This window comes from Cyclopterus lumpus, chromosome 8 (assembly GCF_009769545.1).
Source record: "Cyclopterus lumpus isolate fCycLum1 chromosome 8, fCycLum1.pri, whole genome shotgun sequence".
Classification (NCBI taxonomy): Eukaryota; Metazoa; Chordata; class Actinopteri; order Perciformes; family Cyclopteridae; genus Cyclopterus; species Cyclopterus lumpus.
The window spans coordinates 21,284,539-21,311,920 of NC_046973.1; the positions used below are offsets into that span (position 1 = coordinate 21,284,539).

At 44.9% G+C, this 27,382-nt stretch overlaps 5 protein-coding genes across 10 annotated transcripts in view; 1 reads left to right on the top strand and 4 right to left on the bottom strand.

Moving 5' to 3' along the window:
- Positions 1-654: 654 nt before the first annotated feature.
- rnf151 (ring finger protein 151) lies at positions 655-3,019 on the bottom strand. 2 transcript variants are annotated; one of them, XM_034540016.1, is made up of 5 exons: positions 2,982-3,019; positions 2,655-2,801; positions 1,998-2,167; positions 1,778-1,874; positions 655-1,242 (listed from the first exon to the last, which is right to left on the bottom strand). In XM_034540016.1, exons 2-5 carry the CDS (start codon positions 2,655-2,657, stop codon positions 775-777), a joined length of 738 nt encoding a protein of 245 aa, XP_034395907.1. In that variant the 5' UTR covers positions 2,658-2,801; positions 2,982-3,019; the 3' UTR covers positions 655-774. The 2 variants fall into 2 exon arrangements, with proteins under 2 accessions (XP_034395907.1, XP_034395906.1); XM_034540015.1 differs by lacking the exon at positions 2,982-3,019 and having other exon boundaries at positions 2,655-2,980.
- tbl3 (transducin beta like 3) lies at positions 3,014-15,212 on the top strand. The gene is made up of 23 exons (XM_034539981.1): positions 3,014-3,218; positions 3,346-3,397; positions 3,568-3,663; positions 4,070-4,117; positions 4,234-4,375; positions 4,481-4,565; positions 4,862-5,032; positions 5,158-5,233; positions 5,321-5,417; positions 5,530-5,729; positions 5,875-6,016; positions 6,533-6,591; positions 7,066-7,172; positions 7,288-7,423; positions 9,357-9,596; positions 9,882-9,952; positions 10,402-10,558; positions 10,897-10,955; positions 11,244-11,347; positions 12,847-12,918; positions 13,188-13,346; positions 13,886-13,979; positions 14,481-15,212. Exons 1-23 carry the CDS (start codon positions 3,187-3,189, stop codon positions 14,854-14,856), a joined length of 2,775 nt encoding a protein of 924 aa, XP_034395872.1. The 5' UTR covers positions 3,014-3,186; the 3' UTR covers positions 14,857-15,212.
- Positions 15,213-15,613: 401 nt separating this feature from the next.
- Positions 15,614-18,769, bottom strand: noxo1a (NADPH oxidase organizer 1a). Its single transcript, XM_034539996.1, has 8 exons — positions 18,599-18,769; positions 18,442-18,522; positions 18,268-18,340; positions 18,009-18,192; positions 17,354-17,547; positions 17,132-17,254; positions 16,863-16,980; positions 15,614-16,736 (listed from the first exon to the last, which is right to left on the bottom strand). The coding sequence occupies exons 1-8, from the start codon at positions 18,662-18,664 to the stop codon at positions 16,016-16,018; spliced, it is 1,560 nt and encodes a 519-aa protein (XP_034395887.1). The 5' UTR covers positions 18,665-18,769; the 3' UTR covers positions 15,614-16,015.
- Positions 18,770-20,680: 1,911 nt separating this feature from the next.
- gid4 (GID complex subunit 4 homolog) lies at positions 20,681-24,971 on the bottom strand. Its single transcript, XM_034540018.1, has 6 exons — positions 24,454-24,971; positions 23,893-23,952; positions 23,207-23,314; positions 22,829-22,930; positions 22,599-22,729; positions 20,681-22,504 (listed from the first exon to the last, which is right to left on the bottom strand). Exons 1-6 carry the CDS (start codon positions 24,676-24,678, stop codon positions 22,441-22,443), a joined length of 690 nt encoding a protein of 229 aa, XP_034395909.1. The 5' UTR covers positions 24,679-24,971; the 3' UTR covers positions 20,681-22,440.
- Positions 24,972-25,216: 245 nt separating this feature from the next.
- Positions 25,217-27,382, bottom strand: part of drc3 (dynein regulatory complex subunit 3) — a 5,387-nt gene continuing 3,221 nt past the window's right edge. For 2 of the 5 annotated variants that reach the window (XM_034539999.1, XM_034539997.1), the window contains exons 11-15: positions 26,834-26,904; positions 26,482-26,605; positions 26,010-26,141; positions 25,803-25,921; positions 25,221-25,684 (exon numbers count right to left, since the gene is read on the bottom strand). In XM_034539999.1, coding sequence (XP_034395890.1) covers positions 25,826-25,921; positions 26,010-26,141; positions 26,482-26,605; positions 26,834-26,904 — 423 coding nt within the window. In that variant the 3' untranslated portion in view covers positions 25,221-25,684; positions 25,803-25,825. Of the gene's footprint in view, positions 25,685-25,802; positions 25,922-26,009; positions 26,142-26,481; positions 26,606-26,833; positions 26,905-27,382 lie in introns of all 5 variants that reach the window. The other 3 variants (XM_034540001.1, XM_034540000.1, XM_034539998.1) reach the window with 3 other exon arrangements.

Sequence of the window (27,382 nt, forward strand, 5' to 3'; positions counted from 1 at the left end):
ATATCTCAAACTCCGCCACGTTGCCCTCGTAAATACTATCAAGGTTTATAAATAACACATTCAAGAGTCGCGAGGCCGACTCGGCGGATGAGTTTAGCAGAAGGATGCGCGAGATAAACCACGATTTTGGTCGCGAGGGATTAGTCTGGCTTCAACTTACGTGATCGTTACAACAGGAAGAAGACCGACGTGAAGTCTCGCCGGCTTTTATATCAAAGACGATATCGCGATATTACAAAAACATGCTCACTGCTGCTCCTAGCGGCTGGACCCAACGATGCCACATTGATTGGAGTTGTAGCGACTTTATTTCATCCAGTCTGAGATACATTTTAAAATAAATAAAACAATCTGACATTATCAGAGATGCTTCTTACATTAAAACGTTCTGAAACATTACAAACATTTAATTTGGTTATTACTGATTACAATATTTTATATATTGTTCTGCCTTTATGTATATATTATTTATGCATTCACTTGTTTATGCTAATTTGTTTTGTCCCTTGGTTTCCATTATTCAGTAAAATAAAACCTGACCTTGCCTCATGATTTATTTTTTGTTGGAGAGATGCATCATTCATTCTCATGAATGGTGATCAGAGTGTAAAAGGCAAATACTGTATTAACAAGAAAGATGAAACTACAGCACAAGATTGTTAATACCCTCTTTTTATTAATATATCTAAATATTCTAAAAACACACACCTTGAAAGAAATTAACAAATGCCGAAATTATACACAGCAGCAGCCAATTGGCAGCAGTATTGTCCCTCAGCAGTTGCTGTTGTTGCTAATTGGAGTCCCACTGTTGCCACTGCTCTCTCCAAGGTCCTCTTCTTCCACCTCGTGCAGATCGTCCATCACTTCCAGGCTTTCACAGATCAGCCCTATCTGCCTCTTCATGTGGGTCATGGTGCTCTGCATCCTCCTCATCTTCCTCTGCAGGGTAGTTGCGATGGCCCTGTGGTTCCTCTGCCTGGTTTCATACTCCTGCCTCAGTTGCTTGTAGCAGTTGTGTTGAGCCTGGGTGCGATGGGAGAGAATCGTCCCGCAGCCCATGTGGCAGGGCTGACGCCAGTGTTCGCAGTGGCGTGCATGGGTGTCCAGGTCCCTGCGGAGGAGCTGTGCCCGGCAGCCCTGGTACGGACAGGGGATGAGCTCGTACAGACAGCTCATGCTGTGGCAGTATTGCTCCGAGAGAGAGAAGGTCTTTGCACATCCCCGGATCTCATTCTTACACTGCAAGAGGCCAGATACAGAGAAACACAAACATACATGGTTTACATATATGCCCGAAGCATCCTTCTCAACCACGTTTTTTTTAAAAATGGTTCTTATAAACAAGCTTAACATTTATTTTGTGTGTGAAAAAAATAACTGATGCTGTCAAAAAATGTAGTTATGTGAAAAGGACATCATTCTGTTTTGTGAAATGTATTAAAAAATAATGTATATTATTGAAAATAACATTAGTCACACTATAACTACCGAGAATATAATTAAAAGACCAGCGTCCAATATTGACTGCAACCATTCAACATGAATACAACTTCTAAAGCACCCAGGGTATAATCTACTCTGGATCTCTTCACCGACCCCCCTCCCCAGAGCTTCAAGGCTAGATAACGTATAGGTTGTTATTGGTTGGGTTTTCCTTTGTCCCAAACTACTAATGTAGCCACTCAATTACTAAAATGAGCGTTATGACAACTAAAGTTTATTACACTTATTTACAACTTGTGCAAATGTACAACTTCTATTTTCTATTCCCTACCTTGATCTTCATGCGTCCAATAGATTTGCTCAGCTTAAACATCACAAAGATCAAGCTCGAGTTTACAGGCTTCCTGCAGCAAGGGCAGGTCTCCTGCCTTTAGGGGATAAACGACAGTTAGTCCTCATCTTTGCATGAGCCAGACATGAGTAACAAGTGAATGGAGTACAACTTATAACTGTTCTCATTCAGTGATATTGATCGATGTCATGTTCAGTACCTCTTCAGCCACTGCAAGATGCATTTCTTGCAAAAGATGTGGTGGCATGCAGCTCTTACTGGACACCTGAGGACCCCCTGGCATATGGTGCAGACCAGATCGTAGTCTGGAGTGTCCACAAACAGCTCCACATCATAGCCCCCACTCTGTGTTGACACCTCTGGGTCCGCCTGGATGTGGCCAACAATAAATACTATACTTTATTCTGAGTTATCAATATATTCATATTATATGGGAGACATTGAAGGGTATAGTTGTGCCAGCTGCTGAGTATTTTCTCTCCAGCTGTAAAACATGGCTCCATACCTACAACCCGTCCACAATGTTTATAACATAAAAGCAAGTGAAGACAATACAGAATTGTTCTGGAAAGCCATATGACTGATTACCTGATAACAACAAGCAATTGTAATCTTTCAAAAAGAGAATTACTAAATTATAACACACGATGTTTGACATTATCTAAATAATTGCATTTTTAGTTCATTATAATATCTAATAATAACAAGTATTATGACACCCATACAAGACCATTTAAAAAGGAAAGCGAACTCACTGAGAAAGTAGCTCTGTGCCCATTAAGGACATTAATAGTGATTAAGTATTGTTTAGTATAGGACAAACACGTAAATAAACAACAAACAGCTGTGCACTCACCATGATAATCGTCTTTCCATCCCCGGCGCTGGTTTACTCCATATCGGTCCACTCGCATGTCACACGCGCAACACACGCCCGCGTTATCAATGCAACACACACGTGAACCTTCCTGACGCGACGTGAAGGAGCGACCCTGCGCGCGAGCTGGTGGAGACAAATGAAAACAGAAAATTAGGAAACCGAAGGCAGAGAATGGGGCTCATCATGGAGCGCGTCCCTTCGCTGCTGTTCTAGCACCGAGGCGCAGCCTGCACGCGTCCACAGGACCTTGTGCGCGTGGACGCGCATTGACTCTATTGTTGAGAGCAATTCAAGTTTGTTTACATGTTGACAATAGATGCTGCGTTACGAGCAAAACCCGCCTGGCCAATCACAGCTCAGTGCGCTCCGATGACGTACATTGGGTGCGACTCGGGTACCGACCACCGACATGCGGAATGTATTCAGCCAACGTGTGAAGTGAGAAATAATAATTAACTTCACTGCAGCTGACACAAATATTTAAGTTTGGACATTCAACGCGAGCAACATGGCAAATACTAACCTTCAGTTCAAGACCAAGTAAGTGTTTGGTGTGTCGCACGTGCGGGCTGCACACCTTGCTAGCTGGCTAACACAAGCTAGGCTACAGTGTCATCCTTATGGTGTGTGCAGCTTACAGTTATATTTATGTTTTTTCCCCTCACAGTTATGTCGTTGACAGCAAGATTGAGCCGTTTTACAAAGGAGGAAAAGTGCAGGTGAGTTATCTGCCTTGTGTTTTAGTGTTGCTAAAATCAGTGTTTTTAACATGTTGTACCAGCCTGGTCTCAAAGGACTCCACTGACTGCTGCAGGGCCACACATGGTGGGGGCTGACCTCCTGACCTCTCATACATGGGCCTCAACCTCTCTGTCTGATTGTTTTCCAGATCAGCAAAGATGAAGAGTACATCTTTTGCACTTGTGAATCTCGTGTCAACGTTTTGGAGATCAGCACAGGGAAGATTGTCCACAGTGTTCAGCACGTGAGTACTGAGTTACAGTAAGATACAGTACAGGTTACCTTTCAAGGGCCGAGCCATAAGTCTTTGATATGTTTCAAACTAGAAGCCCACTGTCAGAACAATGACCAGCACAATAGAGCTTGTGTTGCATGCCTACATACGTACTTGTTACTTTATTGCTAAATGTAAGTAATGTATATGCGTTATGTAGGCTAATCACATTTTTTATTGATTTTTGTTTATGATTAATTAAATATGTATAGCATTGGTAATATAATTTGACCTAAAATGCTGAATTAACAGAAAGTGATTTAGTAAACAAAGCATGTTAAACATTTTCTGGTACCAGCTTCTTAAATGTAAAGATTTGCTTTGTTTTGTATCATATTGCTGATTCAAAAATATCCGTCCATATTGTAATTTACAGGATGATCAAGAGGACATCACATCCTTTGCACTCAGCTGTGACGATGAGGTAAAGCAAACACTTGCCGTCATCACTTCAGTCAGACTTCATTTCTCTGGAGGTTCTTCTCTCAGTCTGTAAGAAAGTCTTCAGGCCACACGTCTCTGGTCTGCCCTCCAACACAGATGCTGGTCACAGCTAGCAGAGCTCTGCTGCTGAAGCAGTGGGACTGGAGGCAAGCTCAGTGTACTCGCTCCTGGAGGGCCATTCACACAGTTCCTGTGGCCAGTATGACCTTTGACCCCACCTCTACACTCGTGGCCACAGGTCAGCAATTATTGACAATAAGTTTAGTCTTTTGTGTACTGTGTTTCTGCCTGATCTCTGCTACATGGTGCGCGTGTCAGTGTGTGTCTACTTGTTGTCTTGCAGGTGGCTGTGATGGCACAATAAAGCTTTGGGATGTATTGAAGCAGTACTGCACTCACAACCTTAAAGGCTCATCTGGCGTTGTTCAGTAAGTTGAAATGTGTCTCAAACACTAAATATGTAATATCAGAAGTCGTTTCTTTGTTCTCCCTTTTTGTCTTATTTTGGAATACATAAATGGGTTTTTCATGAAGATTCATCAGTGAATAAATCAATAAATAATCCACTGGTTTGAAGGCCAGTCAAATCTGATTTTCAGATATTCTAATATGAAAAAAATAGTGTTAACATTTTTGTGGGTGGATTACAATAACAAGTTGTAGGTTACTCTTATTGAGTGTCAAATAAGAGCATTCAGTATCATTCTGGTGTGTATCCTCGCAGCCTGGTCCAGTTCCACCCAGACATCAGCAGGCTGCAGCTCTTCTCCTCCTCCCTGGACTGTGGCATTCGGCTGTGGGACCTGCGCTCCAGTCAGTGTGTGTGTGTTCTGAAGAGCCACTACAGCGCTGTCACCTCCCTCAGCTTCAGTCCCGATGGTGGCACCATGGTCAGGTAGCGTACACTCAGCCACCCAATGGACGGGCTGTTATTCACAGCGGCTAAACCTTTAGGGACATCTAATGGGGAGTGCTTTCTTTCTTCCTCTGCTGTAATCGTGTGCCGATCTTTATTTGCAGTTCTGGCAGAGACAAGATCTGTACAGTGTGGGACCTGAAGGCTCAAAAAGCCAAGCGAACTGTGCCGGTCTACGAGGTGAGACATCGGGGGATATTCCGGTCTTATTTGATTTGTACACAATTCGAAAGCTTAATTCTCTGTGTGCGTTGTCTTTGTCGGCAGGCCGTGGAGGGTGTTGTGCTGCTGCCTGAGAATGAGGACTTGTCTCAGATTGGAGTGAAGAGCAAAGACTTGCATTTCATTACAGCGGGCAGCAAAGGTTCGCTTCTCGAGTTCTCCCGAACATCTAACCTGTGTTTCCGTGTGTGAATAAAGATTTTGTGACCTCGAAGCTTTTCTTTAAATGTCTCTCCTCCCTTCTTCCCCTGTAGGTGTAATGCGAGTGTGGGAAGCCAGCACGGCGCGTTGTGTCTACGCCCAGACCCTCTCTGAGGAAGAGGAAGAGAAGGACGACGACCCCCGCAGACTGACGTACCTCCTTCTCCTGCCTGCCTCCTCCAGACTGGCCACAGTCACAGCGGAGCACAACATTGTGCTCTACCAGCTACCTGGTCTCACCACACAGCAGCAGGTGTGTACTGAGGTGTTTGTACCTCGCACATTGTTCTATACAACGTGATCATCAAACTACAGACTACGGCCATTCAGGGCTTCTTTTATTAATATTTAGAACATTACAATTAATGGACGCCCTCGCCCTCTGTCCACTCTCCCAGTTTGTGGGATACAACGACGAAGTGCTGGACGTGAAGTTTGTGGGTAAAGGGGACAGCCACATCGTGGTGGCCACCAACAGCTGCCAGCTGAAGGTGTTTGAGCTGCTCACCAACAGCTGCCAGATCCTCTACGGACACACAGGTCAGTAACCTGCAGAGGGCAGCGTGTGTATACAAGTACACTTTATGTACAACACACAACGCAGTGTGTTTATTTAATCACCAGAGGGCAGAAAGCTTCCCCAAAAATTAATATTTTGTTGTTAATATTATACATTTATTTAATCTTGAAACGATTGCAAATATATTAACACTGGTAATACTAGTTGGTCTCTAAGAAAAATAAGTTTGATTTGTATTGAGGCTGAAAGAAATATGAATAACTTTTTTATTTGAAGTGTAACAAACTTACAAAGTGCTTTTACATGCAATAGCAAATTCAACTCAAAAGACTTTTACAATAAATGGGTAATAAAGCAACATCCAGCCACACGGGCTCTATGAACCATAGCAGGTTAGTTAACATTGAAGCTGTCATTAGAGGAACTAGAATCCAGATCTGATGCAATCGAGTTATCGCAGCTTCATGGTGTCAAACTGACTTGCTGAGCCGGTTGCAGAGAAGATGATCTGCTCTGTGTCTGCTTGTTGTCCACAGACACTGTCCTCTCACTGGACGTGTTCAAGAAGGGCTTTCTCTTTGCGAGCTGTTCGAAGGTGAGCTCATCTTCACACCTTCCAGCCCTCGAAACTAAGGAAAACACCAAATGAGCAGTGTGTAGAATGAAGGGGGTGTATTGGCAGATGTGTCATTTAATATTCATAACTATGTGTACATTAGTTTATAATGACCTGAAACTACCAATTGTTGTCCACCGCCATGTTTCTACAGTAGAAAAAAAGAATATTTTTTACTTCCTCAAGGCCACCTTGGATCTGCTTGGAAAGGGCAGAGTGTGTGGAGGGTTATTCAGTTTGATATTTATAAATAGAGGCTTATTGAAGCTCGCTTAAGCTATAACATTCATTTATTTACCTGGGAACATTAATCCACATTTCTTCCACCTCGTGCCACGTTTAGTGAATTAGTTAGAAATGTGTTCGGTTTGTAAAAGTGTTGCGATGCGGTCGTGTGATTTCTCCTGATCATCAGTTCCTGTTTCACGGTGCGCGTTGTGTCTCTGCCTTTAGGACCGGTCCGTCCGTGTGTGGCAGATGGACAGTGACAGTGGTCAGGTGCACTGTGTGGCTCAGGGCTCCAACCACACGAACGCTGTGGGCTCCATCACCTGCTCCAGGTAACGCTCCTGCAGGCACGTGTTTCTGGTCACATGTGCCGGCACAAATTGGTCGTAAATTGAAGGACATTAATGAGTCTGTGTGACGGTAATGATTCTCCATCTTTGTGGCCAGGATGAAAGCATCTTTCATAGCGTCCGGCAGTCAGGACTGCACCCTGAAGGTGTGGGATCTACCAGCAGACTTGTCTACGACAGGAGCGGACATGCATCAGCTGACCCCCCGCACCACGGAGAAGGCACACGACAAGGTACGAGCACAACGCTCACAGTTCAGGAAGAAGAAAAGGGCAACATGTCCGCCATTAGATACCATTAGAATTCATTTTAGGTTGGGGCATGTATCAATCAATCCAAGTCCCCTGAATATCTAAGTCCAAAGATAAAAGTACATTCTAGCACCTTCTTATCACCTCCATATGTCGATCTTCATGAATGAATGCCGAGATGATAAGTGTGTGCAGACTTTTTAAAACAGCCACACTTTCAAATAAAAGTAGAAGAGTGCACTGAGTAGAATGCAGTTCTCAGCCAGACGTGTCTGCGATGACCACGTTACGTTACGTTACATTACGTTACATTACGTTACATTTAGCTGATGCTTTTATCCAAAGCGACTTACATTAAGTGAATTCAACCACGAGAACAAACTCAGAACAACAAGAATCAAGAAAGTAACGTTTCTTCAAGATCAGACACATCTGGCTCCGTACAGCTAAACTGCTGCTCACTGTATAACGTGTCATGTTGACTGTTAACCACTTCCAATGAACACAAACTGTTAGCTGTGTTGTCCTTGTTAGCTGTTAGCTCTGCAGGACTCGGCTGCCCTGTGTTATTCAGCCTCCCTCTTGCGCCCTCTACCAGCCAGTTAAGGGTACTGAGGAGCCAACAGACATTGTCCTGGCAACAATAATAATTAGATGTTAAACTAAGTGCATAAACAAGGTGCGTCAGGGTGTGTCTACACTTAACACATTACAATATGATTGGCAAACTGTCAACATTTGTGCATTGGTGTAGTTTTATAACTGGAGCACGCATTGTTTAGATTGTCTGGCTGTTTAAACCTCGCATCCTCTTTCTATCAAAGCCGGAGGGAGTTTGAGATGTTGTTAGTTTTTCTTTTAGATTTCCTGGTTCCTGCATCATAAATGCGCTGCAGAAAGAGTTTTGTCATCGGGTTTTTCTGTCGTCTCATGCGCTGACGTACTCCTGCTAATCCCCTGTTTCTGGGAAGTAGTTAACATTTATTCACGGAACAAGATCCTATCAGGTTACGGCTGGATTATATATATTGTTTTTTTCCCCAGGGAATTTGGATGCATGACTGTAATGAGAGTGCTAATGTGTCTGACTTTCACAGATGAGTGTTCAGTTTTAGTCTGTAACTTTATGCCTTCTTCCTGCTAGCAGCTTACAACATACACTTCCCTTATCTGAAACCCCCCCCCCAGGTTTCAGCTATCTCTTTGTTCACTGTTCCATGCTAGGTGACTCTTAACTTAAGGAAGTGCAGAAAAATGGAACTGGTTACAGCTGGGAAACCCCTGCGATGCCGAGCTTTAACACGCTAAGATTTCCACACTACACACAAGATGTGAGATACGACGAGCTGTCAATCAGCAGCACTGCTACATAACTCGTCTTTGGTCGTCGTGTGAAACATTCAGGCGGCGCTGTGAGAAGAAAGATTTGTGAGAAATGTAATTTTATTTTCACATGGTTGAAAAAGAAGAAGAAAAATGTCACTTGTTTCCCAGCAAGACTCCTTTTCAAATACATTTACACATAGAAGATTTGGGCTTTCTGCCAGAAAGGGTTTATTATTTATTTTAGCCCAACATGATATTGTCTTTATTACATTAAATGACATTTCATATAGCTGAAGCTTTTATCCAAAGCGACTTACACCGAAGACACAGCTACAGGGAGCAATTCAGGGTCAAGTGTCTTGCTCAAGGACTCATGGACTAGGTGAGCGGGCATTGAACCTGCTAACCACTGACCCCCAGTCAGCTAATCCAAAAGATTTCTGGTAGAAAGTCCTAAAGGAAAACTACTCATGTCCAATAAAGTTCCTTCCCTCAAACTTGCATTGACTAAAATCTCATTAACTTGAAAAAGTGTCTCCTCGTCTCCTCGTCTCCTTGTCTCCTCATCTCCTGCCCTTGCTTCCTCCAGGATGTAAACAGCGTTGCTGTGTCTCCCAATGACAAGCTGCTGGCCACGGGGTCCCAGGACCGCACGGCCAAGCTGTGGTCGCTGGCAGGGGAGGTGGAGGTGGGCATGCTGGGGGTGTTCAGGGGCCACCGGCGCGGCGTCTGGGCCGTCTGCTTCTCACCTGTCGACCAAGTGCTGGCCTCGTCCTCCGCAGACGGCGTCACCAAACTGTGGAGCCTGCAAGACTTCAGCTGCCTCAAGGTGGGACCCGAGAAGTGTGCACGTGTCAGAGTGCCGTTTACATGCAGTGCATACCGTGCATACCACGCATACACGCATACCACGCATACCACGCATACCACGCATACCACGCATCCATGCATACCATACATGCTGTGCAGTAATGGATCGTCCTTGTCGGTGTCCTTTTTCATGCAAATACAGTTACGAGTGAGTTATTTCCCCATACAGCTGACTAATTGTGATATTGTTGTGGCTTTAAAGTACAAATGATGTGGTTTGTTTGTGTTTTTACTTTTCTTTTAGACATTTGAGGGTCACGATGCGTCGGTTTTGAAGGTCGTCTTTGTGAGCCGAGGCACTCAGCTGCTCACCAGGTAACCTTCATGCAAAGCGTTTCTCCATAAACATGTTATCTTTTTCATTAACGGTTCGTTTCTGAAACACTTTGCTTTGTCAATTCATTTGAACAAACCCTCACTTTGTGCTGTGCATCAGGAAACGTGAGCTCCAAACCCTCATGTGTGCTTATCATATTTCATCTGATTGCCACGATCCATTTCAAGCAGACTATTCATACTCGATAGAAAAAAAGTGAAAGCAATCTTCTATTCTTGTGTTTGACTGCAGATGGCAAACCTTTAGAAAATTATATAAAATAGGAAAACACAGCAGCTGTGTCCCATACCCACACAACATTATTATTTAATAATGATTATAGTAGACTGTTAATTGCAGTTAGTATACAATAAACCAACATCCTCATTAGATTTAGCATGGCGTATAGATTTTGTTGCATTATTGTGGACCGGTGTTCTGTCCTTAGTGGCTCGGATGGTTTAGTAAAGCTGTGGACCATAAAGACCAACGAGTGCGTGAAGACGCTGGACGCCCACCAGGACAAAGTGTGGGGTCTCCACGCCAGCCGCAAGGATGACAAGATGGTGACGGGTTCAGCCGACTCCAACATCACCGTGTGGGTGGTAAGTGAGATGTGCTTCAACGAGAATGAAGCTGCTTCGATTAGCAGTCAAACTATACTAATAAATCACTAAAGGAAAGGAAATAAAAATGTCTGATTATTCTTTAACAACTCGATGACCTTTAATCACTTGACCTCTGGTTTGTGGGGTCAGTATTTGCATCCATCTAGAAAGGAGGTGACATCCACTATTTATTTTGGTCTTTTTGTATCTAACCTTCTGAGGAAACCTTTTACTAAATATGTTGTCCACATCTTATCTAGTTGGTTATTTTGAGCTGACCTTTAACTCTAGCTGTGACCTTTCTCAGGAACATGTTGTCTTTTGTCAACTGCTAGGATGTGACTGAGGTGGAGCTGGCGGAGGAGCAGGCGAAGCAGGAGGATCAGATACTGAAGTAAGCTCCTGGAGGAACTCCGACATTAGTGTTCACATTGACGCCACCATGGGAAACAACAACACGATGTTGGAACTCGTTATTGCTGTGAAAGAAGATGTTTCTATGTGTAGAAGTTCTTTTGTACGTTGACTTTGTGTTTCATGAGAAAGTTGAAGGGCTGAAACCTCCAGTTAATGTGATTTATATATTCATCTGTCAACCCTTAGTAGACACTTTCTATCCATAGTCGAGGATGTTTTATTTTCGTGGACAAATCTTTTAGCGTGTCTGTCTGTGTGTCTGAAGGCAGCAGGAGTTGTCCAACCTGCTCCATGAGAAGAAGTATCTGAAGGCCCTCGGTCTCGCCATCTCACTGGACCGGCCCCGCACAGTGCTCACCGTGATCAAAGGTACTTGTGCTGGCAGAAAGAGACTCTTTAACCCTTCATGTGTGTAAAAGTATTCTCCAGTGTGTTATCGCTGCATCTCTGTCCTTCGACAATTCACCTGTCGTTATCTCGTCAATCAGTCATCGCTCATTGTGGACGTCCGTTCCTCTTCAAGAGTTTTGATGCTGACGAAGCAGGTTGCCGTGGCAACGATTACTCATAAAAACAACAAAAAGACACTTTTGTCTCGTCCCATGTCCCAGACTTATTTTCCCAGTAGTGACATTTTGTTAACCACGTCCCACAACACAGTGGGAGGGGGCACAAGTCAAAAAGGTTCTTGGAGACACCGACTCTGGAGTTGTTGTTTTTGTACATATTGATTTTATGTTGTAGTAGTTAACATAACTTCAGGCGGAGGATCCGTCGACGTGTCCTTCAGTGGGTGTCAAACAAAAGGCGTTCTTAGCTCTCTATGGAAATCCAAAGTTGCATCACACCTAGTTATGAGAGCGCTCAGCTATGCACATGTAGGTTTTGCTAAAGGTGTTCATGTCAGTTTCCACCCACCAATGTTTATTCTATAATTATACATAATTAAAAAAAGTGAGACGTTTATCTTTTCAAGGAAGATGTTTCAGTAACGGTGACTTTGCTCTTCCAAAGGCTCCTCAATGCTAGATGGTTCATTTCTATTGAAATGACACCGTACGACTAAGGGCCGCGTGCACTAAGGGCCGCGTGCACTAAGGGCCGCGTGCACTAAGGGCCGCGTGCACTAAGGGCCGCGTGCACTAAGGGCCGCGTGCACATGCACTAAAGGCTACGTGCACTAAATGTCACATGCACTAAGGGCCGCGTGCACTAAGGGCCGCGTGCACTAAGGGCCGCGTGCACTAAGGGCCGCGTGCACTAAGGGCCGCGTGCACTAAGGGCCGCGTGCACATGCACTAAAGGCTACGTGCACTAAATGTCACATGCACTAAAGGCCGCGTGCACTAAAGGCCGCGTGCACTAAGGGCCGCGTGCACTAAGGGCCACGTGCACAAAAGGCTACGTGCACTAAAGGCCACATGCACATGCACTAAAGGCTACGTGCACTAAAGGCCACATGCACTAAGGGCCACATGCACATGCACTAAAGGTCACGTGCACTAAAGGCCACGTGCACTAAAGGCTACGTGCACATGCACTAAAGGCCACGCGCACATGCACTAAAGGCCACGTGCACTAAAAACCACATGGACTAAAGGTCACGTGCACTAAAGGGCACGTGCACTAAAGCCACATGGACTAAAAGCCACATGCACTAAAGGCCACATGCACATGCACTAAAGGCTACGTGCACTAAAGGCCACATGGACTAAAGGCTACGTGCACTAAAGGCCACATGGACTAAAGGCCACATGGACTAAAGGCCACATGCACTAAAGGCCACATGCACTAAAGGCCACATGCACTAAAGGCCACATGCACTAAAGGCCACATGCACTAAAGACTACGTTCTCTCTTGCTTCAAGCGATCCGCCAGGTGGAGAACAGCCACGAGCTGTTGGAGACGACAGTCCTGAAACTACGAGTTGATCAGAAAGGTAACGGATGAATGTTGTAAATATGTGTTATTGATTCACAGTTTGTATCCCACCAAGAGGATTCACCTCATTCCCCCCAGTGGGAGAACGATGGAGGGGCACGTTGCTTCCATCTAAGAAGGCGTCATCCTTTTTAATGATGAATACATAAACAAGGGAAATAAATGTCTAAACGTGAAGAAAAAGAAGTTAAAATAAAACTAATGACGTCTGTCTCGTCTCCTCTCCACCATCACCGCTGGCCCCGTTCTGACTTCAACGCCACTCAGAGTCACTCCTGCGCTACTGTGCTGTGTGGAACACCAACGCCAGAAACTGTCAGGATGCCCAGGCCGTCCTACAGGTGCTCCTCACACACCTGCCGCCCGAGGAGCTGCTGCAGTACCAGGGCGCCCGAACCCACCTCGAGGGACTCATCCCATACACAGGTGTGTGGTTCCTCTCCAGATGTCACGAGACAAAAACTAAATAACTGTTCCTGCTAAGGTGATGTCAGATAATATAGAAAATATTCAAATAAATAGGTAATAAAGTGGGACATAATAACAACGACCGCATCATCTCAGTTTCCAAAAGCAAGAACAAGAAGAAACCACCTGTTTCAAGGCTGTGAAGGCTTCACAGAACACGACACCTGTCGAAAGCACATCTGATGCTAGAAGCTTTATTTTGACCCTCCTTTAATTAGATAGGTGTGTCGTTATTAGGCACACAGGGACAAAGAAGGGTTTGTGAGATTTGAAAGATGCAGTGAACTGTGAGTATAACCAAAGCACGAATCTGCCAGCAAGGCTTTGACTGGCAAAGAGGAGGAATGTGTTCAAGAGTGACTCCTTAGTTTTACTTTCTGCGTGTCGGTCAAAACATAACCACAAGACGAGTGTCGTTCATAAGCGGATGTAAACATGAAAGTATTGTGTGGAAGCGATCTCTGGTTCCTGAATGTCTGTTCACTCGCCCCCCACAGAGAGACACATGCAGAGGATTGGCAATCTGCTGCAGGCGTCCATGTTCTTGAACTACATGTGGCAGAAGATGAGAGTGGCCGGAGCGCCGTCCAGGTGAGGCTCAGGGCGAACACGGGGCTGATGGGGCTGCGTGGTTTGTGGTGCCAGTGAGACGAGACTCATTCGAAGGCCTTTTCAGACGCCAACACGGTGCAGCCGGTTAGACGATGACACGTTGCACCAGAAGTTAACCCTTTTTTTCTTTGCTGTGCTCTGACTGACTCCATTTAGAGCCTCACACTCTTTATTTAACCTCTTTATTTAACCGGTCTGAGAGCTCAGTATCTTCAGCTTTCTCCACCGCAAGAAGAGCAATCAGTGCAACTGTGTTGCCTCTGCTCGGTGTGTGTGTACAAATATATAACTATTTAATGCATGCGGGTCAAACACAACACGTATGTCGAGGTCACAGAGTCTGTCGGCTCACGTGAATACAGAAGGGAGAAAAGTGGCCGAGCAGCATTCTCTGTATATCCAAGTTCAATGAAGGGTGAAAGCTTATGAAAGCATTCATGCAGCTTATGACTGATTCTTGTATTTGTTTATCCTGTCTAGCATGGGCCAAGATGAAGACATGGATACCACTCCTCTTGCACAGCCGTTCTTTATGATTGAAAAGGAGAAAGGAATGGAAAGAGGCGATGAGGAGGAACGAGATGGCGATGACAGTGATGACGGACAAGGTGACGATCCACATTGCCCAGTTAAAGAAAAAGAGGAGGAGGACGATGACGTCAGTGCCTCAAAGAAAGCCTCCACCAACGAAGGGTCAGTAGAAAACGGAGGGAGCGCCAAAACAAATGGAAACCACCACTCTGAAAGTGAGGAGAGCTCAGATGAGGAAGACCTGGAAGAAGATCAAACCACAGTAAAAGTGATGAAATGTCTGCCGGTTTCTTCCGTTCTACAACGCCAGACTTTCTCCAGCTGACGGATCTGCATGCTCACTCCCCAAAGACCACGAAGTGGAGCGGCAGAGAGCCGAACGCGATAGGCCTCTTTGTGCATCCCCAGCTCAGCAGCTCGGAAACATTTTCTTTTCTTTTCTTTTGACAGTTGATTGTGCGTCAGTTTTGTTTTTATCATTCAGAGTTTGAGCAGAATTACTAATAGAAAACGTACGCAGCCTGATTTGCTCAAACAAAGTTCATTTGGGAAGAAAAGAAGTCGACTGAGCTGCATAAACATTGTTCGCCCACTGCAGATACCAGCTGGTTTCATATACAACCACGTGCATTTTATATTCAATGACTACAAATGTTTATAAATAAAATCTGTTCTTTGTGATTTGACGAGCATTTAATTTATAGCACCATATTATTCATGAAAAGTGCCGAGTGGAAACAAGGTGGTGATCCTTTGTTTGGTCAGTAAGGCCAAAGAACAGAAAACAATAACTTTATTTGGAATAGACCAGTAATTGACGAGTTAATGGCCCATTATCAGAGCCATAAATGCAGGTCTGATTGAGTCCCATTTCAAATGACCTCTAAATGTAGTTTGATTCCATTTAGGAGCCATTGTGTTTCATGCTGTCTAGACCTTCTAAAGGTTGATCTGGCATTTTCTACTGGTTGTAACCATTAATCTGCTCTTAACTGAGCATGAGTGTGGAGGTGAAACCGTTAATACATCAACATACTTGTGATGAGACTGAAAACAACAAAAAGAGACATTCGAAGATAAAATCAAGTTATCAAAAAAGGTTTTATTTGTTGCAGTAACATCAACACATCAGTAACATGGTCAGACTGGAGCGTATACTCAGAGTATTTATCCCTTTGCTTCACAGGCTTAAGCAGGAAGTAGAACAACCTGCACACTTTAGACATTTACTTTAGATGCCCTCACAAAAACAGTCGAAATGCATTTAAGGCACAACAAGGTTTCCAGTATGGAAAATATGACCGTTTGGAAAAAGGAGGCGAGTTATGAGTGTTTACTGATCGATCTTGTTTATGTGTTAGTAGACTACTCTGCATCATGTCTCCAGTCAGTCTTATTTGTTAGTTTAATTTCTCAATTCAATTGTGATTAGCAGAACTACATCCTTGGGCCACAGCAGAGATCAGCTCCCCATCAGTGAACACTTATCTCGGTTTGAGTGGGTCTTTGCTTGCGTTCTTGCGGGTGACGGTGGTGCACCGGGTGAGGATCTCCTGAGCCCGCGGTCTGGGCGGCACCTTCGGTGACGTCGGGCCCTTGTAGAGGTTGGGTTCGGAGACACTGGGAACCAGTCTCCCCTCCGTGATGCTTGTCGGGCTCAGGTAGTTGCCCCCCATAGGGAGAGGCGTGTGGCTGACACGACGCAGCTGTTCCTCGTGGTAGCTTTTGCTCAGGTTGAAGGACAAGGAGCTCGTCCAGGAAGAATTGAGGTCATCGCTTCCGTCGCTGTAGATCGAAAAGCTTCCGTCGCTATCTGGTCCCGGGCTCATGCCACGCTGATCCTCTTCTCCGTCCATCTCCACCATGATTGCAGGTGGAGGGTAGCACTTTGCAGTCGTGGGTGAGGTGGCAACGTAGGCAGCGGTGTGAGCTGCAGGCGGATCGGGAAGTTGTACAGACGAGATGTCCAGAGAGTGAGATCTCTGCTGCCCGGGCATAGGGAGCAGTTTGGGGGAGGAAGACCTGAGTTGCGGCAGGTTTCCTTGCGAGAGGCTGAGCTGGTTGGACTGCAGTTGCAGAGTCGGGCTAAGGATCTGGTTTGGGGAGGAGAAACGGCGATCCGGCTGGTTGCCTGTCATGCGGATATGAGGGTAGTTGTAGGGCTTCAGGTACATGGTGGGGATGTAGCCCCCTTTACCGTTGTACCTGTTGGAAACGAGAAGGCGGGGTTCAACTCTGGAGGAGGTTAAAATTGTGAGGATGTCGTTGCGACACGCCATCTTTAACGCCGCTGGGAGGATGTTTACAAAGTTCAGCCAAAGTCTTAAATACCTGATGAGCCACCAGCCGTTGGCAGACTTCTGCAGGACCTCCACCACTGCACCGATGGCCACGGTTATCTCGTCATCTTTGGTGGCCTTGTAGCTCTTGACCGTAGTGTACATCACTCCTGAAGGGAAAGACGTGACTTTAATACATCAGAGAATGGTGACGGACATTTACCCACCGAGGCGTGCACTGTTTATGCAAATAAGCCGAGCGTTGATGGTCTAATAAGGTCTCGAGATTGAGGACAACTGAAACAGCATCTGTGCACATACCTTGTTCAGGGCTTCCATTTACATCATCTTCCTCATCATCCTCGTCATCATCATCGAGCTTCCCCAGGTAGGGGGCAGGGAACCAGGCCATCTTCTTGTTTTCATTCTCCACAAGCCACCACCCTGAACCGACACGACCACATGTTACACAACATGTATCGGCCTCAGTGGGTTGATGAGCTCCAGCCCACAATGGGCCACTGAGCACCGGCGCTCGCTCACCTGCTTGGTCTTTGATGAGCACGTCGACTTTTTCGTCCAGCACCACTTTGAAAGGTTTGTTCTTGGTGTCTTTGGTCTCGTAAGCGGCGACGCATCTGTACGTCTCCGTGACGAACGGCTGGGTCACGTTTCCACCACCTTTGACCGGTCCTGCTTCGGCGCGGACTTCATCGTCTGAAGGCAAGATCATGATGCTGAGGAGGACAGCGGCGGGTTAATTTGGAGATACATTTCTCTTCACCGAGCGGCTCGATGCACAGGTCTCATCCCAACGTCGGCATGTAGCACTAATTAGTGGAGCAGGAACGCAGACGTATCTACCAGGTTGTGTTTTAAAGGATCCTTCAGCATTTAACATGATCCAGGTCCAATGCTTGCAGAGAAACTCACATTATTTGTTCAAGCCTTTTACATTTGTATGCTAAAAAAAAATACAGTAATCTTGTACTATACACTTTTGTTTTTACCAGTATAAGAAAAACCAGGATGAAGAAGTTGTTTCCTTATTTCCAAGCACGTTTCATATAATCTGCTTTAGTGGTTCATTTAGGTATATTTTAAAATATCACTGCTCACTTTAGTGTTTGTTCTGGCTCAATGGGCCCAAAAGGACTGAAGAATGTCTTCTAATTGACCATAAATATGTTCAGCCTACCAGTTCTTGCTGAACTCCGGCTGCAGGTCCTCTTCTCTGGGTCGGAAGAACTGGATGAGGTCTGCAGACTGACAGACCTGCGGGTCGCACGTCAGAAGTTTATTGCAATATTTCTGCAAGAACCTGAGCCGCTGCAGAGACTGGGTTGGCCCTTTCTTCTGGCTGCCGGCCGTCACCCTTTTGTCTGAAACACAGGGGACGCGTCAGAAGTCACGACCTTAACGCGCGTGCGCTGCGGCTGTAATGGACCAACACGCACCTCGAAACTTGGGAAGGATTCTGTCGGAGTGCTTCGTGTTGTGGGCCATTGGGAACGCTTTCTTCAGTTGTTTCTGTGAGAAAGGAAACGCAACAGAACTGTTATTAATAACCAACGACCACACATGCACGCGCGCGCCACACACGGACGAGATGTACAGCATTTGACACGTACGTGCATGGTCTTGAAATCCGGGTACGTCCTGTACACCACAATCTCAGTCTGGTCCGACCAGAGCACGGAGGTCATGTACATCTGGAAAGAGAAACGCACTAAATGAAGCACGCGAGAAGCGCAGATTGGGAATGTGGATCAAAGACATGACGCTCACTTTGCACTTCTCCTTGTGCAGCACTCCGATCAAACTGACGCTGAAGGGGTACGACGGCGCCTCCATGACGAGCCGGCGGAGACCGTGCGTGTTGAGGCAGGGGATGCGCGCTGCGACGGGAAGGAAGGAGGAAAGGAAGGAAGGAAGGAAGGAAGGAAGCCAAGCGGCGTCTTTCTGTGGTGGACTGAAGCAGAGCTGCGCTGCAGGTGTGTTTATATCTCCTCCTCCAGCGCGTCATACACGCACGTCCTCGTCACTGGGACGAGACACGCACAGACACACACACATACACACGCACAAACACACGCACACACACACACACACACACAGACACACACACAGACACACACACACACACACAGACACACGCACAGACACACGCACACACACACACACACAGACACACGCACAGACACACACACACACACACACACACACACACACAGACACAGACACACACACACACACACACACACACACACACACACACACACACACACACACACACACACACACACAGGTGGAGCAGGTTTGGTGTGACATCCCTGGGGCTCATGGTGTTCCACTCCCATGTATTCGATCCCTTCACACATTTGCACACACACACCTCATGCTTGTGCACAAATTCCATCATACGCACACACACACACACACACACACACACACACACACACACACACACACACTGATTTGCAGTTGTGTTTACAGGAAAGTCCAATGTCTCTCAATGACGGCTGTGTCACAAACAGGTTATGTCTTTATATTCTATTTTAGGATTTATGGTCAGATTCTTTGGGAATGATGTGCAGTCATTAACACGGGTTCTCCATTGTTATGACATTATGATGTGGAGGCGTGAGAAGGTATTTGAGCACAATAGTTCGGTCTCAATCAATTACCAAGTAGAGCTTATTCAAATTATTTATCCTTTTAAGGTCTTATTTCCTCATTAAATTCAGGCCAATCACATTTATTTTACTTTATTGGTGCTTTGTTCTGTGTAAAATATATATCTCTCTGTTTATGTTTATTTTCTGTCATGGTAGAAGGATAAGTCAGTTAAAAAAGTGCTTTATATGACACACTTTGAGAAGGGCAATAAAGAAAAGTAGAATCAAATGATGTAGACAAAAGAAAAAGTGGTAAATGAATAAATATAAAGAAAAGGAATAACATGAGTGTTCATGGTGTCGCCTGTAACAGCTGCTGCCGTATGATGGAGGGCATATTTCTTCCTTTTAAAAATGTAATACTATTCTTGTTTATCCCTTTATCTGAACTGCACTCATTTAACCGCACACTCACACACACACACACACACACACACACACACACACACACACACACACACACACACACACACACACACGTTGTCTCTCATTTCAAGTCTATGATGGTGATTATCAAGCCAGCATTGATAAAGCCAGATATTTTGTCCATTTCTTTACTTGTGGGAGAACATGTTCTCCCTGTTTCCTGCAGCACGTACACCTGACATGAGTCTTCTACGGAATTTTAATTTTAATGTTTGTCCCGAAACCACTTAAGTCTTAAGTGGTTTTAATCATCAGCCTGATGGTAACCAGGAACTCCCAACACTAACAATACTCTTCCCCTAAACCAAACCATGTTATATTAGAAGTATTTTGGAACAACGCTGCACATTAAACCGTTTTGACCTCCTGATAATAAATGAATGGAGGTGACTGATTTATGGGTAATATACTTCAGAGATCTGCCTCTACTGACATTTATACCGGCCATGAGTTGCCCGCGTAACTTTCACACCACTTGTTGGTTTACTTATTTGCACCGACAGTCAGTCAAAGCTCGCCACGCATCATGTGACCTCAACTGCTGCAGAAGGCTGAGATGTTTAGAAGGTTCAGAGGAGGCTTGAACCTGTTTGTGGTCCACTACTGACCTCTAGGGATGACCTCTGTGGTCTGAGCTAAGACTGCGGCACACACGTTTCAGTTTCAGCCAGGAACCTTGGCGGCCATCTCTCTCTCCCTAATGTTTCCTGCACTGTCAAATTCATTATAATAATAAATGAATACAATAAAATGACATACGACGAGGTATGAAATAATTCACTCTTTATTTCTCCTCACAATGAGGCTGATTTATCATACATCATCTTCTTTAAATCAAGTGTATTCAGTCAACACCTGTATAATAACTCACAAATAAACTTCTGTTTCTTACATTGCACATTTTCATTCTGTTATATGATTGATTAAAAAAAAAAAAAGCAATTTTTTTTTCAATCGGATTGCAACACTTTCAATCCACATACTTAAAAAATGAAAAATAAAGGATTATTCCCACAGCCCATCAAATCCCCTCGTCATGCAGAGGCAGGCGGAGGACGTGCTCCAACACCTTCCACATGATTACAACTTCTCAAACGCGGAAATATACTTTCAGGATTTGTCTTGAAAAAAAAGAAGATTTACGGACATTTTACATTTTAAGGCAGCAGGTTTTTTCCCCCTTAAGTATCAAAGGAGATTATAATCTTCCTACTTTAGACTTTTTCCTCCACGAGTCACAAAAAGTGCTTTTTGACATAATATTGTTCACTGAAAACAGAACGGTGACATATTGTAGACGAGCATGTTGCGTCAACTGTCTCCTCAATCAGCCACGTTTAACCGCTTCTGAAGATAGAAAAACAATATTAAAAGGACGAATGTGAAACTAAAGAAAACTGATATATTACCCAGACTGTATTTAAAATTAACATTCAAATCACGGCATTGTTTTGTTGTCCCAGCGTAACATTTCCAGACAGTCCAACTCCACATGTGGCCCATAAACACCTATTAAAGACACAATTTGACTGACTTTTTTTTAAACTAATGGAGTTGGAATGTACCGTCACATGTCTGAGCTTCAAATGCTGGTAACTGTTATTAAATCTATTTTATCTTGTTTTTCTCATGCAGTTTTACTCGGACGTTTACGATCAAAATAAATAAAAAGATACACCTGGAAACAAAAACCAGTCATGCGCTTTTAGAAAGCCGACCCATTTGTGACCTTTGGCTTGCATAGAGAAACTTTGACATGAAGCCATTTGAAGACTTCGTGTTGCTTTGAAAAAGCAGCAGCTTGGAAACGATTGGTTGTTGGTTACTCGCCACCCGTTGGAGGTTAACGTCGCTGTAATCCTAACTCGGCCAACGCTCACATTCGGCTGTTGGTTTCTACACGTATTGCCCATAAACGCCATCCCTGAACACCCGATCCACAGCTTACGGTCTTAAAGACCTTGCATATGAGTAGACCACTGCTCATCATTGCTACTGTCTGCAACCTTTTGGCACAAAAAACCCCACAACCATCAGACTCTGCATTAAACACTACGGGGGTGTCAAAGTGATGTTAGATGATTTAAATTAAGCTTTAGTGAACAAACACACACCCTTTATACTCGTTTCTTTTGCAACTCTTCGCTGAAAGGCAACGGTGCTTCTCCACTGAAGGAAAACAGGAACATATTTCGATGTCCGACAACGGGAAGACAGATCAGGTGGCACGAATTAAAAACAGACCAAAATACAATTAAAAATGAAATCTGAGGTAAACATGAGGCTCTGCAGTGAGTGCAAGAACCGGCGTCCTCTGCTGATCTTTCACTTCCTTTAAGCTCGTCCTCTGTGCCTTCGTTCCCTCAGTCCACCACAGGAGAGTCTGACCACGTTATGTCCCTGCAGGAAGGGAACCGGGTCGGCTCCGATCTCGGCACTAAAGGACTCTCCGCTGTTCCCGTCCCCTTGAACCACAGAGCCGTATGAACCGTCCCCTCCTCGACTCGGTACTCGTGTGTCCGTTTGTCACCGAAACTCATAAATAGGCATACTGTGCTCTCGAACGTGGTTTAGGTTTAAAGACTGGTACCTACAGAGGCAAGTAGAAAAGAGGGTTGAGAGTCATATCGGCAAGAGAAACGTGAATTAATGTGGCAAAAGAGATTGCCTCTGTTTGTCGTTACCATTCTGAGCTCCGATGGTAATAATAACCCTCAATAGTGGCGGTGGACTTCTGGAAACAGATGTAATAGAAGCCAGCGAAGGAGGCACCGCTAATGTCTTTGATTGTGTGGTCTGGGACTAAAAACTGCTCCTGAGGGTGCAGAAGAAGAAAATCAAAAAGGTAAAAGGTCAGAGAGCTGTAAGACAAAACAAGAACAAAGCGAGATATTTTGTAAGATGAAGTACTAACCTTCCACCTCATGAAGACATAATCACTGTTGTCCAGCATTTCGTAGTCAAAGTCGTCCGAGTTGAAGCTTTTGGCATATTTGTAAAAAGGCTGGAACTTTCCCTGGTAAGAGTTCATAAAATACTGATCAGAGAATAGAAACTACGGCGATGATGACGACAAGACAACGCTTTCACAAAGTGCTGCTTCTGCCTGGCTCCATCTCTTGTTAGTCGAGAGACAGCCAAAGAAAATTGAAAAGACAAAACATACATTTTTGCAATTTATGTTCTTTTCTGGAAGACATAAGAATACAAAGCGTCAGTGAACTTGGTAGACGAAGAGCTGTAGACTCAATTGGTTAGTAATCAACCTAAATAAAAGTCAAACCGGACATACCCAGTGCTTTCTGTCCACGTCCTCATCTGCGTCCCACTTCCTGGTTAAAAAAGGCCTTTTTCGACTGATAATTTCACCAGCGAAGAATGTTGTGAGAGTGGGATACTCCTATCACACAGGGACAGGAAAGAGAAGACACTTTTATTACAGTGGTTCAGCATTGCTTCAAAAGTGTATGCCTGCAAACTATATTTGTTTTAAACATGCATTATTCAACATCACTGTGCAACATGAAGATCATTTAAATTCCCTGAATTAAGAAATTACAGTAAGTGATGCACCAATTATGATTTAGTAGCGGTTATCCCACGTTTTGAATAACTAGATTTTAAGATAAACTTATACAGCTTCCACTAGCTGTCCAACAAGTCACATATTGGGGACAATCTTCATCATTATGCATGCTGACTTAATTTGATCACAAACAACCTGCCAGTTTAAATATGACTTCTTGCCACTTGTTTACAAGTAAAAAAAAACTCACTGCTGGAACCTGCTGACCTTTTGGCCTCCATGCATTGTGACGTAATGTGGTGTACAGACACACTTAAACTAAGAACTAGTGCAGACCTGAAACAAGAGGTTACATCTAGTCGGGTCATAATGGTCTACCTACTTTATTATCAACAAGCAGAAACCAGTTCCCACTTGAATGTAAAAGCAGGATAAAGGTCCGTCTTACTCACCTCAGTCAAACCTTTGATCTTCAGGTAGCCACACAAATACGAGTCCGCCACAGTCACATGCTGCGAACACATTGAGGGGAAACATCAGGTGCCTCTAGCGGCCTGCGGCCACCATAGCTCTTCTTTCTAATGGTTTACAGTGCAGGGGGGTCGACCCGAGACAACCCGGACAGAGGGTTTGCAGTCACACCTCACACGTCCGGCCAGTAGCTGCTGACACGGCTGTCAAAGGCGATTCTGGTGGATTAATGCCACTCATCTGGGCTGCTGGTTGCACAAGATGCTAACGTTAGCTTGCGGGTGCTATGTGTAACGTTGCTGCAGAATAGCTGACTATAACGTTAATGGATGAAACGATGCGCACCTTCTAAAAGTCACAGTAGAAACAGTCAATTAGAAAACATTGGGTCTGCGTACTGACTGGCGACCGTGAGAAAGAGCTTCACGAGCTAACGTCGGCTAAGTTAGCAACTAGTGCTACAACGAAGCTGACTTCACAACGCATTAACAAACTGACGTTAACGGACCAAACGGGGCGCGTGCACGTTAACAACGATTTACCTGCAAAACAACCTCCACGTCGTAGGAGTTGCCTTTGCTCTTCTGGTAACCCCGAAACTGTGAGCCGCTGTACAGCAGCGAGGTGGCCACCCCCGGCTGGAGGGTGTTGATCGGGGCAGGGGGAACAAGCGAGGCCGAGGCTGCGCAGGCCGAGCCGGTGGTACTGAGGCACTCGGCTCGGACAGGCATGATGAGCGCTAACGTGTCGTCGTCAGCGACCGTCATTAACTCCACGGCCGAGGGCACGACGCTGGGCAGAGGACGGGTCCTGACAGCGGGCCTATCAAACCCCCCGAGCTCCCGGAAACTTTGCTCAATCGTGTGAGCAGTCCATGGACCGGCAGCCGAGCGGGGACTCTGCAACGTTTCACTCCAGCCACCTCGGAGCGCATTGGCCGAAGCTGCGCTCGGATTGGATAATGTTCCCACAATGCATTCTGGGAGTTGTATTCAACACTCACACTGTGGTCGTCAAACCTTTTCTCAGCGATGTACCTTCTCTTTCCAAGCCTGTCAGAGAACTACGGTGGCCCTCTGGTCGGGTTCCCACAATGCATTCTGGGAGTTGTATTCAACACTTACACTGTGGTTGTGTACTTTCTCTTTCCAAGCCTGTCAGAGAACTACGGTGGCCCTCTGGTCGGGATAGGTATCTCTAGGATTCAATAATAATCAATAATTGCTTTTAAAAACACGAATAGAATCCTAAAAATAAATACTATCAGAACAAATGCTTTAGGTTGTTGTGCTTGTATAAACATAGCGACAGGTGGATGAGAGACTGTGGATAAAGCCAATTTAATTAGGGGTTGTTTTCATGCTTGTTAAACAAATGTATTGATCAAGTATCTGCTTTTTACTTGCAAATGTTTTATTGCAAGGCGAAGGCACCTGCAGCTGGGAGAGCTTGTCTGCAGACAGGATGACGGTGTTAAAGGCAGAGCTGAAGTCCACAAACAGGGTCCTGGCTTAGCTTCCAGAGGAGCCCAGATGCTGGAGGATGAAGTGGAGGGCCATGTCGACTCCGTCGTCGACATACCGCAGGGGGACCAGTGAGGGTATTTAGGTCGGACAGGACAAGGCCCTCAAAAGACTTCATAACCTCAGATGGTAGGGCGAAGGGCCTGTAGCATTAAGTCCTGTGATCCTTGTTTTTTGGGGAGGGGGTTGTTGGTGGAGGCCTTGAAGCAGGCTGGTATGTGGCATGTCTCCAGTGAGGTGTTGAAAATGTCTGTGAACACAGGAAACAGCTGATCAGCTTCATGGTGGGAGACTTATATCTTATTTCATCATTTCGGGTTGCGTAAAATGTCTTGTTCCATTTTATTAAACCAAATACATAAACAAACTTTTAGGGGCTTAACCGATGATGCTACTGCAATTCTTCCAGCTGCTCCAACAAATGGTCTGCGTATCTGTGGATGTCCGAGATTCGCATGCGGTTCCTCTTAAGTTCTTTCTCTTCGATCTGTAATGACCCGTAAAGACAAAAAGCAGACGATATCAAGACTGAAATACAGGAGAGAGCTGCGTCATCCATAACGTCGGCTCTCTACCCCTTTGACGAGAGCAACCTTCCAGGCATCGGCGCGTGTCATCAGCTGAGTCTCTCGGTCATTGATCATCTGCAGGTGGTTGTCGTGGCTGGTGGCCAGTGCATCCATCACTGTGTCTTTGTCAACAAGCATCTACACACAGACAACACAGGTGTGAACAGCTGAGGACACTGACAATGGTAATCAACCATCTCCTGTTCAGGTTAATCTCCGTCATCTCATGTCAGGTTAATCTCTTATTATGCTGCTATATCTGCAATCATATACTTCATTACATAATGTTACACTGGCAGGCTGAGCGGGCAATGATATGCCATTGTTTTGAGTGGGTTTGGTCAGAGTTCAATTATCTCTGAGATTAAATAGAGCAGAACTGAGAGAGAAGTCCTCGACAACATTTAATTACAGTCTAAGTATTCTATCCTATATTTGGGATATATGCCAGTTTGGTGTAAAGGGGGATAACACTCACCATTTCATCACGATCCGGCACGGCCTTCTCCCGGTTGTCCTTAGCCACATCCTCCAGAGTTGATGCAATCACCCCTCGCACCTTCTCATGATAATTATCCTCCAGATCTCGACATTGTGCAAATGTACGACTGTGTTATGGAAAGTCTTCACTGAATTATCATTTTGCACCCACAATCTGTGTGACGATGACATCTCAACATGACTCAAAGAAGACTTTATTACATTCACATTGGATTGGGAGTACGTTGCTTCCCCAATATCTCAATAGCTTTACTCTGAGAACAGGAATGAACCGGTGTTAAGGGGAATGATTCAAAGCTCTTCAGAGGATGCACACTGAGAAAGGATATATCCCCTGAGCAGTTTCACTGAAGTTGCCAATCATGTCTGAGATGTTGATGTCCAACTTTTTGATGTTATCCTGAAAAAACAGAAAGCTTAATTATGAGCACAAAAAAAGGAACACTGTTTGTAGATATCAGGGAATTTATTCAATCTGTAGCAAAGGAATTATTATAGATTCCATAACTAACATTTTATTACTGAGGTCTAAGAGAATTGAGAGGTGGCTTCAATTAAATGGCACGCTGCATGTTTTCTGAATATGCTTAGTAGCCAGATTGGAGATCATATATGTTTCACAAAGTGGAGAAGGTGTACAAATACACACACACACACACACACACACACACTCACACACACTCACACACACACACACACTCAGACACACACACACACACACACTCACACACACACACTCACACACACACACACTCACACACACACACTCACACACACTCAGACACACACACACACACACTCACACACATACACACACACACACACACACTCACACACACACACAGACACACAGACACACACACACACACACACACAGA

Bases quoted from the DNA above. Each gene is read 5' to 3' on its own strand.
- tbl3 (XM_034539981.1), top strand. From the start codon at position 3,187: ATGGCAAATACTAACCTTCAGTTCAAGACCAA. The intron at 5,033-5,157 runs GTAGCGTACACT...CTTTATTTGCAG, and splicing joins GATGGTGGCACCATGGTCAG to TTCTGGCAGAGACAAGATCT. The intron at 13,347-13,885 runs GTGTGTGGTTCC...CGCCCCCCACAG, and splicing joins GGGACTCATCCCATACACAG to AGAGACACATGCAGAGGATT.
- gid4 (XM_034540018.1), bottom strand. From the start codon at position 24,678: ATGACGGTCGCTGACGACGACACGTTAGCGCTCATCATGCCTGTCCGA. The intron at 23,315-23,892 runs GTGAGTAAGACG...CCTGTGTGATAG, and splicing joins AGATCAAAGGTTTGACTGAG to GAGTATCCCACTCTCACAAC. The intron at 22,505-22,598 runs GTAACGACAAAC...TTGCCTCTGTAG, and splicing joins TACCATCGGAGCTCAGAATG to GTACCAGTCTTTAAACCTAA.
- rnf151 (XM_034540016.1), bottom strand. The intron at 1,875-1,997 runs GTACTGAACATG...TATCCCCTAAAG, and splicing joins ATCTTGCAGTGGCTGAAGAG to GCAGGAGACCTGCCCTTGCT. The intron at 1,243-1,777 runs GTAGGGAATAGA...GGCCTCTTGCAG, and splicing joins TTGGACGCATGAAGATCAAG to TGTAAGAATGAGATCCGGGG.
- noxo1a (XM_034539996.1), bottom strand. From the start codon at position 18,664: ATGGAGGCGCCGTCGTACCCCTTCAGCGTCAGTTTGATCGGAGTGCTG. The intron at 18,341-18,441 runs GTACGTGTCAAA...CCTTTCTCACAG, and splicing joins CGGATTTCAAGACCATGCAC to AAACAACTGAAGAAAGCGTT. The intron at 18,193-18,267 runs GTGCGTGTTGGT...CCTGTGTTTCAG, and splicing joins AATCCTTCCCAAGTTTCGAG to ACAAAAGGGTGACGGCCGGC.